At 35.3% G+C, this 15,325-nt stretch overlaps 2 protein-coding genes across 2 annotated transcripts in view; one reads left to right on the top strand and one right to left on the bottom strand.

Annotated features, from left to right (window-relative positions):
* Positions 1–962: 962 nt before the first annotated feature.
* exosc5 (exosome component 5) lies at positions 963–4,879 on the top strand. The gene is made up of 6 exons (XM_015385630.1): positions 963–1,109; positions 1,752–1,865; positions 2,381–2,502; positions 2,599–2,739; positions 4,572–4,661; positions 4,742–4,879. Exons 1-6 carry the CDS (start codon positions 1,010–1,012, stop codon positions 4,835–4,837), a joined length of 663 nt encoding a protein of 220 aa, XP_015241116.1. The 5' UTR covers positions 963–1,009; the 3' UTR covers positions 4,838–4,879.
* Positions 4,880–7,965: 3,086 nt separating this feature from the next.
* LOC107091610 (transmembrane protein 91-like) overlaps positions 7,966–15,325 on the bottom strand; it is a 22,195-nt gene continuing 14,835 nt past the window's right edge. The window contains exons 3-4 of the mRNA XM_015385629.1: positions 12,944–13,090; positions 7,966–10,699 (exon numbers count right to left, since the gene is read on the bottom strand). Coding sequence (XP_015241115.1) covers positions 10,544–10,699; positions 12,944–13,090 — 303 coding nt within the window. The 3' untranslated portion in view covers positions 7,966–10,543. The remainder of the gene's footprint in view (positions 10,700–12,943; positions 13,091–15,325) is intronic.

The following is a 15,325-nucleotide window of genomic DNA, read 5'->3' as shown; positions in this document are numbered from 1 at the left end:
ATATATATATATATATATATATATATATATATATAAACTAAAATAAAAATGCAATATTAAATTAAGTCAAAATTTTCCAACAAAGATGATAATTTGACTGCATTTTTAGATTTCAACAGTCTCAGAGACTTAAAATAAAGGCCTAAATCAAAATCAGATGTCAAATATCAGATAATGAAGACAGAACAATGTTCTTTTGGTCTTGCCAACTGTCAAAATCTGTCCATCCATCCATCCATCCATCCATCCATCCATCCATCCTCTTCCTCTTATCCGGGGTCAGGTCGCTGGGGTAGTTGGATATATTTCAATAATGATTTTGAATTGCATCTATTCAACTTTTGGAGGCAGAGGTTAGTTTTTATTTTATGGAGAAATCCAATATGTTATAAACTCTGATAATTCAATGTTAATTTGTCATATTGTATTTCAATATATTGTTTTCATGTTATTCTATATTTCATGCTTAGCATATTCACAAACTTTGCTTAAATAAACAAAAAATATAGTATTTTAAAACTATAAGACATTTAACTCGTGAACTTTTAACTTATTTGCAGTTTTTATTCTCGGGTATGTTTTCATTGCTCTACATGGTATTGCTCTGTACTGTCTTGTGAAAAAGAATGAAGAAAAACTGTTCATTTGTCTATTTATTTTTACTGATACCTGGTGTTCAAGTTATAGACCGCCTTTTCGCCATTGGATTTGAAGAGGGTATCTTTATATATCCTAACCACTTGGTGGCGGTAAAGCGCCATTAAACAGTATGCGAGTCGTCATAAGATTAAACGAAGAAATATAAATTTCGTCTTAAATTCTTAAGATTTCGCAAGAATCTAGAGAGGCACAAGATACATAAATGTCAGAACTCGAATTTCTTATTTTTAAAAACGCTATCTGTTATGATATAGATGAAAAAATGTTGCATTTAAATAAATAAGAAAAAAAAAACTAAACAATGACGTAATTTAGCTGCGACAGTCACAGTCTCCACCGTGAAAGCAGCATGATGGAAGTCTCTCCTTCTGAAAATGTTTCTCTCAGGGAGTTCGGTTGTGAACAGACCTTACTCTCTCGTCCGGATGGATCGGCCTCTTTTGTTCAAGGTAAAAGTACAAATATTACTTTCCCCATCCTGACTTAAAAACGGGCCACGTCTTTGAAAGACCGTTTAACTCAAGTTGTCTCTCTGTTACTACGTTATGTTTATAAAAATTATAAAGTAGGTAAGTTTATTTGATTCACTTAGGAAAATAGTGATCTCGTCTTTCAGAAAGCGAAATCTTAACTTAACCACCAACATTTGTTTGGGAAATGTAGATAATGTAGTGTGAAAGTTATAGAGCCTGTCTGTTGAAGTGTCCTAGGCGGATCATTTTACAATAAATTGCCCAATGATTTGCCTTTGGGTCCATGGATTTCTATTTGAAGCCGAGGCTTTTGATATGACTTAACAAGCAATATGATTTCAGTCCATTACATTTGGCCTTAGCATCTGACACCAACCTGCTGCCAGCACACAGCGAGCTCTGCATGTGTGTCAGCATGCTTCTGTTGCACCCTTTCTTCTTCTGCTCTTCTTTTGGAAAAAGCCATCTATTCTACTGCTAAACCTCTGATTTCTTATATGAGCAGATGTACATGAAATGAAATGTCCAAGCCTTAAATCATAATCATAATCTTTGAGAATGCAAAAATATCAGATCTTTTTTTTTTTTTAATTTTCTCTGTTTTGCTCTTCTTTAAAGGCGATACCAGTGTGATGGCTGGAGTGTACGGACCCGCTGAGGTGAAAGTCAGCAAAGAGATCTATGACAGAGCAACCCTGGAGGTCCTAGTTTATCCTAAAGTTGGACTTCCTGGTAATTCCTTCATATTTCATTAAATGTAAATGTAGATTCTAATAAAAGTAGCTGGAACTTCTCTCCTAATCAATTAACAACTGATTTGGTTACTTTAAATGTTCAAAGCCAGAGGTTATTCATACATTGCATCTGAATTTTCAATAATTCATGTTTTTTAGCTCTGGTCTTAATAAGTGGAATCCAGCCCTCTTAGGGAGAAGGGCTGTTTTTCTCTGTTTTCTCAATGTTTCCTTGGTTCAGCTTAAATAAGTCATATGAATAGTTTATTACTAGGTGACTTGCAAATGATCCAGAAAGCAGTTGACCTAATTTTACCCTTAAAGCTATTTGTTGACCTCATTCAGACATGATTCTACAGTCAGAAATAAAAAAAAGGAAATATTCAAGCTTTAAATCCAGATGTGTGTGCTTCATGTTCATATTTCACTGTCTTTTCTTTAACAAAAAAGCTGCTTTACTCCTACTTTCAACAAGGAGGAACCTGCTACACTCTTTTTGTTTTTCATTTCTAGGTGTGAGGGAACGATCCCAGGAGCAGTGCGTACGCGAAACCTGTGAGGCATCTCTTCTTTTATCTCTTCATCCTCGTTCCTCGCTCACACTCATCCTGCAAGTGCTACACGATGCTGGATCAGTATCCTTTAAAAAAACATTCTTCATTGCTGTTTGGTATGAAGGTAAATCTGCTGGTGTGGTACTGGTTTGCTTTTGTTCCTTATCTTCTGGTCAGCTCCTGTCCTGCTGTCTAAATGCAGCCTGCATGGCCCTGATGGATGCAGGCTTGTCTATGAGTTGCTTGTTTTGTGGAGTGACTTGTGCCATCAGTACAGAAGGTGAAATCATAACAGACCCAACTGCAGCTCAGGAGAAGGTAAGTCAAAACCTCTGAAAAGCATTGAAAAACAATTCAAGCTCAGCTTAAACACATGCTAGATTTTCAATGGACGTTTTAGTTGGATGGAAAACTATCTAATGAAAACTGTTTTAGCTTTTAACTTGTCGATTTTGGTATTTTAAACTTCTCATAGATAAAAAAAAAAAAAAAGTGAACACAGATTTATATCCACGGGCTAATGTCTCAGGATATAACATTTAGACTGCTGAACAATAATTACAACATAGGGGCTTCAGTCAAAGGCACCCCCAGATCCTCTGACCGCTACAGGAGATCCTTCATGCAGAAATCTTTTAACATATAAAATAAACAGAACCGTATAGTAGTTACATTTAGTTCCCATACAGAATTAATACAGTATGGAGGGTGAAAATTACAAATATAAATAAATAAATAAATAATTTATGAAATAATTATTTTAAATTGACATTAATTCGTTAAAACTAAAATACTAACATCATTTATTTAAATAATATATAAGTAATTATAGTATATAGTATAAAGTAATTTTGAATTGAATTTAATCAAGTGTTCATAACAATGGACACCTTAAGGACAACGGGTCCTTAAAGTGGTATATATTCTTTCAAGGAGAGGGTGGTGCCCATGTTCTCTCAGACCTTAAATGAACAAATAATTTCAGAATCTAAAGGCCCCAGTTTCCACGTTAAATGTAAAAAGTTCATTGCACAACTGATCCAAATAGACTAAATGTTTTTTATTTCTAAAGGCTTCCAGAAGAAAACCTCTGAAAATGTATATTGGCAGCATGTCTCAGTTGAAGTGCAAGTCTTTTGGAAGACCATAGCAGGTTTCTAAAAAATAAATGATAGCATTTCAGTAAAAAAAAAAAAAAAACACAAAGGCTGAGAAATTCCAATCGCTAGTTCAAATTCCCTAACTTGATCTGATTAAAAAGCTCTTGTGAAACAATGAGAGCTCCTTTGTAACAAAATGTTATAAACCTCAATAAAATAAAGCAATATTGTCAATGACAGTGGGTCACAGTTCCTTTAACCTGATATTAGAGACTGATAAAGAAGTTAACCACTGAGTGGTAATTTTGATTACTGAGTGATTACTGCTACCCTACTAATCTACTACTCCTCAGGTAGTAGAAATTAGTTGTTGTCCACTGCTGTAACATATTCAGTAGAGCAGATAGTATAATAGTTTTACTTAAATAAATTTATATCAATATAGTCAATCACAATTATACCTAAAAGCAATTCAAAAGGTTAGACAAGATACATTCTTGGAGGATTTGTCTCTCCACTGAGAAGCATAGCTAAAGAGTATGGTGACAAGAACGAGTAGGGCCGCCAATGTTTTGAGGGTAATAAACGTTGTCTAAGACAGGAATATAATTATGTTTAGGCTGTCATTCTCTCCCCATTGGTGTGTTTCAGTCAGCCACCAAAAAGGCTCTCAAGTTTTCAATGCAGAATAGGGACACACAGATGGTATAGTAAGGTGCTGTTGGATGTTATAAAACAAACAGAAACAGATTTTTTGACTTATTTGGGTTCGGAAATTTAAATAACCGAAAATAAAATTAGCTACAATGCACAATTGTTCATATAGACTGAGACAATTTTGTTTCAATGATGTCACCAATTAAATTCTATCATGATGTTCAATATGGAGTATGTGCCAATTACTTAGAATCTATTGACTTTGTTGGCACGAATTGGTGTGGCAGTTTCTAATACTCAGATTTTGCAAAGCTCTATTTCTGATGTTACTTGTTCTATACATGTTTGTTTTACAAAAATCAGCACTCATCCTGTTTTTAAAATTCTCCTTAGGAAAGTCGAGCGTTGATGACTTTTGCCATCGACAGCAAAGAACACAGAGTAATGATGTCATCAACCCGAGGCTCGTTTTCAGTTCAAGAGGTTTGTTGTCTTTTACGCAGTATTGCTCATATTCTTCAGATTTGTGTATGGTGCCATCTGACTCTTGCATTCTTCCACAGCTGCAGCAGTGTATAGCCATTAGTCAGAAAGCATCGGAGAAGATCTTCCAGTTCTACAGAGACTCAGTGAGGCGGCGGTACTCCAAGAACCTCTAATCCAATCCCAAGCTTCTTGCACCCCCCCCTTATTTTTTTTCTTTTTTTCTTTTCTTATTTTACTTTTTTTGTATAAAGTGGATATAAAGACTGTAATAAAATATTCAGCAACCACTTACCCCATTGGGCTATCTTCATTCAGCTCAGGTGTAAAGACATGTGGACACACTTTGTCAACACACTTTAATCAGATTGAGAAAAGATAAAGGATGAAGTGGTGTTAAGTGCATTTATTCATTGATTCATTTGTTGATGTTTCACTTAAATATTCACAGTTAACACATGGAAGCAGATCTGGCCCAGGGATTTATTAGGCCTTCATACAGAATTTAAATGTGGGACCTAAGCCCCAGCTTAGCCCATTGTACAGCACATTCAAGACCATCAACATCTCCTTTAAATTATGCTTAAAATGTATGTTACATAAATCCATTAATGTGCTGCTGTGGTATAAAATAATGACATGTAAAAAAGGATATTTCTCTTACAGGAATGTATTGTTAGCATTATTTGAGCAAGAACGTCAATAAAAAAATCTTTATTTACGTATTATGATATGATCTGCCTTTATGTCAATATGCCTAAAGAAGTGAAAGACATTTTCGCGGTGGGGAACATTTCACTTCTATATTTAAACTCATAACTTTCTAAATCAAAGTCAGAAAAAATCAATTGGACTACCCCCTAAGGTTGAGAATTAGGCTTTAAACATTAACTGTACTTCAGTGCAGTCATTTATATATCATGTATTTTATATATCTGCAGCTCAGATGTATGTATTACATTTTTTCCTAAATTAAGTTCACAACTTAAGTAAACTGAATACATAAGTAAATCAGGAACCAAATGCAGGCTGTCTTCCATTGGGAGAAGCCTGAATTATATTCTACGTTTTAAAAGTGCTTCTAGTCCTTAAGTGTCATGTGCAGTTATGAGGGCTAGTGTTCAGCATGTTATAAATACTGTTCTTCAACACAGCTGAACCAAATAAATACGTTGTTAGGTCTTAGCAGCCATCAGTCAAAACTAAAGACCTGGTGAGGAAACAGACGTAGTTCAGGTGTACTGAAGTGGGGTCAGAAGTTGAAGGATACTGGTCCTCACTGGCAAGCATTTAACAAGCCCAGTAGGAATAATCAGCTACAAGGAGAGGCATCTGCAAGTTAAGGCAGGGGCCCAGTGTAACCTTAAGCCACCTTGAGTTCTACTAAACACTATAATAAATGGTTAACCTTAAATTTATGAAACTTTAAAGCTGTTAGTTTTGCCATTGTTTATTTCATTGTAATATGTAGTTAATTGCAGTTTCTTTGTTCAACATATGGCTGGATGATATGGCTAAACATTATATCATAATATATTTCTTGTTTTCGGTTGATACAATACTTTTATTATCAATGTAAAAAATGAAGGGATCAAAAGAGCTGCCAAGAATGCCCCCTACAGATGCTTCTAACTACATTTGAAGATTATGTTGAGTTTAAAAAATGCCAATATGGCATTTTAGACATATTTGCTTTGAAAATAAAATATTATTTCAATTGGTGACAAACACTGTATTTATAGACTGCTTTCTATATTGCAATATAATACATTTTATATCTCCTTTAACGAATACATTTGTGCAGCAATATATATTGATACGGTACTAAATTATTGTTCACCCCTAGTAGGGATGTTTGAAGGGCTGGATGGGGGGGTTTGGCATGAACACTTTTTTAAAACCAAAGTTGGGTCCAGCCAGTTAAGTTTGGGAACCACTTAGTAAAGGGAATAATTAACCTACGTATAGCGATACATGTGAGAGGATGAGGGAATCATTTTGGATGTATCTTTAGCTAACAGTTGGACAAAACAATTACGTTATAGTTATTTTCAAAATTTGGAAATCTGACTCTGAAAATACATCATACCCATGTTCTTTACTCATAATCGAAATTTCTCAATGCAACTCGGAGACACCAGTTTTTTTGACTGAAGAATGCATTTAGTTCATTCTTATATTTTTAATATGTGCCATCGTGCTTTTCCTCTTTGCAAAATTGTTTGATTTGTTCTCTATTCTCATAAATATCCCTCAGAACTGCATTTGTTTATTCCAAATATATTTGTATTTGCTTGTCCGTAAAGCACCTTATCTAAGCAAATTTCTTGTACATGTAAAATGCTGATTAGAGATTGATTCATATTTTCTTTACATCCTGCCTTGTAAATACCATAAGACAAATGGTGAAGGGTTAAAAAAATGAATGCCTACGGTATCAGACCTCCCATTAACACTTTTCAGATCTGCCTTTTTTGCCAAGCAGTTTCTGTCTTAATAAAGTATAAAACAGCAAGAGCAAGATGAAGGTGGTGTTATGCAAACAGCTGTTCTGCAAGATAGTGATCACTGGCAACAAAACATAAATTGTGTTTTCCAAACGTGAATCATAATCCCTAAAATTCTATGAATGTATCCCTTCCTTCTTCCTGTTACATATTCAGCTTAAACAAAATAAGAAATAATTAAGCCAGACCCCACAGACTGGCAGCTTCTCTGTCTGGGTGATGCACATTTATTTCCTTGCTAGAAGACACAAAAACATCAATGGGATGGTTTGCTTTTTAGTGTAGATATTCTGTGGAGATGTATAACAATTCAGCTCCGTTAATGGTCAATGCCGTGTGCAGAAAGTGATCAGAGACGGAATAGCTGTAATAAAGAGTTACCATTTACCATTTAAAGAGTTAAACTCGGAGTATGGTGACAACATTTAACAGTCTTAATAAACCCTGGGACAGCAGGAAAGAGTGTGTTTATGATAACTTTAGGAGGAAAGTGGCCTCTATAAAAACTTTACAGCAAAGTAGAAAATATTGGCTTTTCCCTCACAGTAGTTTTTTTTTATTTTTTTTATACATTTTGGTTGCACTCTGGGCTGTTCCACAACAATTTGGTACCATTGAGGTCAGTGTTTGATAAACCTGTCAGTAACCATGTGTGCATCAGGGAAAATACTTTCACAGCACAAGGATCAAATGTGGCACAAAAAGGATAGCATTTTGGAGAACAGATATAGATATGATGAAGTAATAATACTCATTGTAATCATTGTAAAGACTCATATTTGTAATAATAAACCTTGTTAACAGCCAGGGCTGGACTGGCCACTGATCACAGGGCATATGGGCCAGACTAAGGCTGCCTTAACATAATCAAGTATGCATTTATCATTAATTAATATAACGATGTATTAAATAATTTAACAAATTATAATCAAATTGAAGGATTAAAAAAATGTATTAACTCCCTCAAAAATATTCAGAAAATAATTTTTTTTCTGCATAAATAAGTTATTTTGTATGTTTTCTATTTTGGTTTTTACAGTACCAGAATTTGCTAACAATTTTATATTTTTATCATTAAAAATAACTTTTACAATAAAATATCAAATATGAACAGCCACTCAACATTCCAGCGGCCTTTTTACGAGTAGTTTTTTTTTTAAATGCGTGAGTTATTTCTTTCACTCTACCTTTATTTTTGAAACCTGTGAACTTGCGCATATCTCATGTGGTATGCTGCATGTCTTCCCATAAAATATAACTAACCACGGTGGGCCGCCACCAGCTCTGTTTACAGCCCTGAGAAATGTTCACATTTCTGCAGCATTAAACCAAGTTAAAGTTAAAAATAAATGTAACTCTTTATGTAGGTAACAACTAATATGCAGTTTCACTTTATTGTTTTTAAGTCAAACTGCATTAACAAGGCTGTGATGTCAGTTTTTCTTAAGGAGAAAGCATGTCCAATTTAATTAAATTCAAAATTAAAGTACTTTTTTAATCCCAAAGGGAAAATAAAAATTGTTTTAACTCATAATGGTTTTCATCAAAGTGTTTGATCTAAATCATGGATGGTCCAGTTTGGGGTCCTTACTGTATAGAATATCAACTAGGAGAGAGCAAACTTTAATGGGAGTAGCATAAAAGCAGTGATAAATAGTTGGCTATTATTTGCTGATATACATTAGTGAATAAACCAAGCTCAAACATAAACAAATTATTAAATCCACTGCATCATATTTTAACTAATATCAACCATCAAACAAAGGTTATCCTTTGGACTTTTACAAAACAAGCTTTAAAACTCTTGAATTTGAAATTTAAATATTTGTTTGGAATCTTTTAATATGTTTTTGCTGAAAGCATCAAATAAATTTAACAGTATTCTTATTTTCAAAAATCAAACATATGAAATGAAGATCTCTGATTTTAAATTCAAGCATTTATGAGAGTCCCCTATTGTTTAGGGGGCCCCAAAGCATGATGAATACTGCAGTGGAAGTTGAAGATAAAGAAAACAATGTTATTGACAATGATCATAAAGAAATTCAACCGCTTTAACAGCATTGTTTTTATTCCTGCTTGGATTTTTACATTTGGCGGATTTTTGTGCATATTGGCCAAATCCATCTAAACGTTTCGCTCCATGCGGCCTATTTCTAGGCAGAAACACAAAGTGCTTTCGGAAGTGTCTCAGTCTGAACCTGTCTGGAGCAATGCATCTTTTTTTTTTTCTTTCTGTTACCATGACCCTCATGATCTGACCCAAATCTGGCCCTTTTCGCCTGCAGGCTGCTCCAGTCAGCTCAGAAAGTCTTGGCTTTAAGACATTTAAAGGTTGATTTCATACTGATTTGTGTAACTCTCAGGTTATCACTCCTATGTTTTGTTAAAGCAACCACAGTGGTACCATTCTATTGCAGAAACAGGTAAAAATATTATTTAATTTTTACTGGAAAATGTTCTTTCACTCTTTCCTTAAATAGTTCTTATGATTAAACCAATATGGCAAGAGAATGTTTTTTTAGGGTTTATCAAACCTTTCCTTGCAAGGACTTGGCACACATTAATGACACAGATCCAGCTTTAAACATTTGTAAAACACAAAAGAGCCATGCAGACAACAACTTGTCACATCAGCTGTTCCCAGTGTTTTTTCTTACCTTTTTTCAAACTAATATTCTACATCTAAACAGGTGAGAAGTTGTTTTCAATGATTTTAGCCTGAAGAAATTATTTCCAAAGTGTTTTCATTCCTGTCTGACAGAACAAAGAAATATCAGAATTTATATTTCAGAAATATTTACTCCCCAGTCTGGTCACTTTAACATTTTTGGCACTATTCCCCCACTGGGTTGTTCAATTTTCCCAGCAGCAATTTCTTTACTCCCATTTCGGGATGTGTTTCAAAATTCTCCCACTTCTTACATTAGTTTCCTTTTATATATACGGCACTCAGCTTATGTCATAGAGATAAAACTTGGCTTTTAATCACAAAAAATGGCAGTCCTTTCTGCAGGTAAACAACAGGTGACGTTAACTGGAAAATCCAGATGGGATGTGCATGTCTCCAACTTTTTCCAGGTAAGTGACGGTGCTGAATGAGTGAAATCCATCAGGAGTTCCCTCTAACTCTGATAAATCTGCAGACTTCAAATTGCAGCAGCCATCTTCTCCATCCTTTTCCTGCATTAATCTTTATTAAAGCCCCACATGTGATGATCCGGGAAGCACAAATTTATCAGTGAGATAGACACAAACTTCAATGTGGAGGATGTCTCTCGAGTTCTCGTTTATTATTATCTTACAGATAATGTGGTAATATTAATGAAGGGTTTGTCTCTTTGTGTTTTTGCATCCAAGTGCAAAGAGTTTCTCTTATAATGGCTTAGCAGACAGGTAGGAAATCAGCGCAGCAATGGCACAGATGTACGTTATGATTCCGAACACAATGGACAGCACGGAGAGCCACAGCGCCTGGCGGGAGGCTATGTTGGCTCCCTGAAAATCCCCCTGAGCTGATGCCTTGTTGGTCTGGAAAACAGAAGAAAGTGAGATAAGGATTAGCGGTTTGGGGAAAAAAATAACAAAATCAGAGAGAGGGGTATTTGTCATCATTTGTCACTGTGTCCTCCATGGCTTTCCTCCTCCACTCAGTTCAATCACTGACTAATCCCACATTATGCTCCATCCCTGAATCACAAACAGTGTACAGTGGGGGTTTTTGTGCTCCTCTCTCTCCCCGTAGTCCTTGTTTCTGACTTTGACCCCTGTTTCAGGTCGCTGTCCACAACACTGGAAATCTATCATTGTTAGTTTCTCCCTGTTTAAAAAAAACAACAAATTTTGCTTTCTCCTACCTGGACCTGTTATCTCTGACAGATTTTTTGAAACAACTGACTTTACTTTTAATATTTATTTCTATGTTGAAAAGCTCTGAAGATGTTGATGGACTGCAATAGCCTCGTATCATTTGTATGTGTTAAGGGATGAGGATTGATCATTTCAGCAGTTTGCTGATGCAGAGCTTAAACTCAGCAGTAAATCTGCAGGTTTAGTGGCTTTTTTTGTTGATGTGGTGTCAATACCTGCAATCCTGCAGAGCAGTGGAAGCACCAGTGGTATAAGGTGTCATATTTCTATAGACAATTCACGAAATAAATTTACATTTTTTAGATCCATAAATGTTGTTTACAATGCTTCTGGATTCACTTTTGTTCACATTTTTCATCCAAAGACCTAGATATTGTTATAATATTCTAAACGGTTCCTGATGACCAGTTATCTGGGCTTTTAGGGGAAATAGTTTGAGTGTTTGGTGTGGTTGCTGGCACAGTTGTTTTACAGTCAGACTGCCCTGAGTTTAAATCCCAGCCCAGGGTGTTTTATGTGGAGTTTGCATGTTCTCAGAGTCTTTGTGTATGTTCTGTCTCTCTCTAATTATTTATTTCTCCATTTATTTATATCTCCATTTATTTCAAGTCCCTTGGCCACCCTCTAGTAAGTACATGCATGCATGGTTGTATGTCTCTGATTTGTCCTGCAGAGAAAAGCCCAGAATTAACCATTAATAACGTCTTTGAGACATTGTGTTTTAGTTTCCTCTCTCCTTGATTCAGAGTTTGAAAGGATGCAGACATCATCCAGGACTCTCCTATAAAGGAAGCTGTCCTGTGTGTCGTGGCCCTCTATTTTATTCTGCATTTAAAACAAAAAATAAAAGGTTTTCTAGTTTAAGATTACTCTGTTATTTAGTATTAGCATCTCCTCCCTTTTCAAACAATAGAATCTCTTTACTTTATGTAATGAGATGGAAATGCAAACCAAGTGCAGGGCGTTACCATGACAACATGGAAAACACAGTGAATTACCTCTGCCCTTCCCTCACCTGTTGCTGCCTACTGCCTGTAAGATGCTTAAAAGAACAATACTACATTTTGTCTGACTAACAAGAAGGAGCATTTTGTTCATCTAAACTTATTTTTATTCACTAAAAAACACAGACTGTCATGTTTTTCAGCACGCTTAAAATCACAAAAAAATTCACAGAGGCCATTTTGTGTTTCCAACATGCTTCTTTCACCATATTTGCCAGAATGATTCATATTATTAGCAGTACCAAAAGCACAATAATTGTTGATGAAATGTTTTCAATGAAATAAAATAAACCAGGTTTGAAATTATTCAATGTTTTTTGTTTAAACAGCCTAAAATCTAAATGTTTTGACTCATGTTTATCAAGCTGTGAGAATTTCATTGACCACATAAATACTTGAGATGATATTTACTCTATCATTTCCATTACACCACAGATAACAAATTACCCTGGATTATATTTTATTTTCCCAAGATGCATCAACAGCAATGAGAATGACGTCAAAGCAGCCTGAAGCACCAAAACATTAACTTGATTTGACTCAATTCTTTGCTAAATTTTCAGTTATTTTTCCTTAATACCTGAAACTACACCCTGAACAAAAGCTTTGAAAGACTTTCGGAGTAAAGAATTGATGATCATGACTACTTTAAAAGAACATATTTGCTTTTACAGAGAAAAAATAATTATTTCACTTTAACTTTGTTCTTTAAATACAGATTTTTTTTTTTAAAGAATTTTGATCTAAAATCCTCAGAATATTGAAGTAAGCTGCTCAGGTTTAAAAAAAAAAAAAAAAAAAACTCTTTGTCTCTAAACACATAAAATAAAATGCTTATACTGCATATGAAGCAGTTGTTAGACATGTGGTTGACAGTTTTTGGGTGAGTTTAGGTTCATACCTTCTGAGAAAGATAGAAAGCGGCGATACCCAAAGGCCAGAAGCAGCAGAGCATGGAGAAAAAGGCCAGACCCAAATAGTCCTGAGGGATCATCAGAGGAAAGTTGCTGTCACTGTCCGTATCACTGAGATCATCAATGGACGAGTCCTGGGATTCAAACAGACAACATTCAGGGTGACCTCAGGTCTGTGACTTTAAAACCTTGCCAGTTTCTATAGATGTTTGTCTCCTAGATCCAGATCTGCACATAAGGAATGAGGAAATGTAAATTCCTTCTGAGGATGGAAACACCAGGTTTACTTCAGCTTTGAAGAAACCGTTTCTCGCTGCTGCCAACATTTTCAGAGCTGCTTCATCTGATTCATTACAATTTATAACCTTGAATAGCTTTAAAGCCAGTAACATCATTTGGGAAAGAAAAAAAACTATATGCATTAAAATAAAGACCTTCAAGTTGAAGGTCCTATTAAATCTTAAAGCTCGCAAAGATAATCTGCTTCAAAACTAATTCACAGCTCATGAAAGCAGGAGAAATACACTAGTTTCATTATGTTCACGTCTTTTACCGAATCAGACAAATTCACTTGTGACTTAATGGGGTTATAGTTTGAATGTGCACAAGCTTCCCTGACTGCAGGCTATCCGTGACTCATAAATCTGTGTATAATTCTCTATATTCAATCTGACTTCCTCGACCCGACCCTGCTACTCTGCTTGTTTCCTCTTTTTTTTTCTTACATGAACAAGCTGGACGTCCTAAAAACACTGTTTTGTTTATTGCACATAAACCAATCTTTTTAAAAGCTCCTTAAAATTACTGGGAAAGTCCCAAAATGCTTTAGGAAGAAATAATGCTGACAATTTATTTATAGTTTATTTCTATTATGTGCTGTTTATAAATTGCATGGTTTCTGCATCTGCATATGGCAGTCATTATCTGATCATGCTACAGGGCCTGTTGGCTACAGACAAGGATTAACTAAACACTTAAACTATATTGCACATTTAAACAAAAAAAAAATGGAGGTTTAAATAGTAGCAATATACCTGCAGCTCATGCACAAGTTCTGTTTTAATTTGATTAATATTAATCTGATTCAGGTATCTGCTTTGCTGCCATGCACAGCTGGTGCAGGTAGGGATTTTCAACATGCAATTCACAAATCACCATCTGCCATGAATGCCTGTCCAACTGTGAGGCCTGTGGGATGTAAATTCATCCATCACTGGACAGGTTAGTTAAATCCACTGCAGTGGACTCAGTGCAGCGCAGCACTTTATGCCTTAGCTCAGGTGCACTGATACGACTTCTATTCAAAGCTGACACCAATAAGCAGGGAAAAAAAAAAGAAAACAGCAACCTCAGTTTAACTTGCAGTGACTGAAGGAAGCCCTGTTTAGATCCTGGTGAGAAGTTTTTTTTAAAAGTTTGTTCTTACTGATTGTACATCTTTGTATGAATTGAATGCTGCTCTGAAACAAAAACAAAACTTGAACCAGTGTTCGCTTATATAATATGTACAGCATCTGTTAACAACTGCAATAAGGTTAATAATATATCTCATACTATCCCTTCCACTCAGAAAATCTGAAAATGCATCAACTTGGTCTACAATCAACTAACATGTTCAAAGTCAGACAAGTGATGACAATTGATGACAATTGATGCATTTAGGGAACATTACTTGTGAAAGATGTGATCAATAAAATAGTTGTTTGAGGCAAACCTGAGGCCAAATCTTTTTTTCTATCCATATTGCATTATTAATGGGGAAGTGGTGGCGTAGTGGTTAGTGCATAGAGCTTGGAATCCTAAGGTTCAGATTTCGAGCCCCACAGATTGCAACTCAGGCTCCAATTAAAGAGCTCCTGATGGCCTGTGGAAAAATTTGACAGAGTGGGTTTTTGCAGACATTTATGTTTTTGAGCCTAGATCTTCATTCACATAAGAATTTCTCTTTTGCCTTGGTGCTATTAAACCTATTCATACCTATGTTGTTTTGTCATTGTTGTTTTTGACACCGTGCTTCGGAAATCACACTACCAAAGGCACTCTACATGTCATGCTTTGACTTTAACTGGTCAAGCACATGAAATCTTGACTCATCCAGATGATAGTCATCATGCTCAGTTTGTGAAGAATGTGTCAGAATCACTTATTCAAATCAAAAAATTATTTTCCACATGTTTTTTTTGCTTTGTAGTCTCAGCAGTCTCTGTGCATGCACCCATCAACCATTGTGACCGCAATGTCCCTCACCATCTGACTGGGGGAAGACCAAAATGGTACAAACTATTTAGTTTCAAATTGCATCTGAAATTCTGCTTTTTCAAATTAAGTTCTTCCAATTGGAACAAACAGAGCAGCCATATATGTTTTCC

Source organism: Cyprinodon variegatus, unplaced genomic scaffold (genome assembly GCF_000732505.1).
Source record: "Cyprinodon variegatus isolate N-32 unplaced genomic scaffold, C_variegatus-1.0 Scaffold345, whole genome shotgun sequence".
NCBI classification, from domain to species: domain Eukaryota; kingdom Metazoa; phylum Chordata; class Actinopteri; order Cyprinodontiformes; family Cyprinodontidae; genus Cyprinodon; species Cyprinodon variegatus.
This window is presented reverse-complemented; position numbering and strand designations above follow the sequence as displayed.

Bases quoted from the DNA above. Each gene is read 5' to 3' on its own strand.
- exosc5 (XM_015385630.1), top strand. From the start codon at position 1,010: ATGATGGAAGTCTCTCCTTCTGAAAATGTTTCTCTCAGGGAGTTCGGT. The intron at 1,110-1,751 runs GTAAAAGTACAA...TCTTCTTTAAAG, and splicing joins ATCGGCCTCTTTTGTTCAAG to GCGATACCAGTGTGATGGCT. The intron at 2,740-4,571 runs GTAAGTCAAAAC...AATTCTCCTTAG, and splicing joins CAACTGCAGCTCAGGAGAAG to GAAAGTCGAGCGTTGATGAC.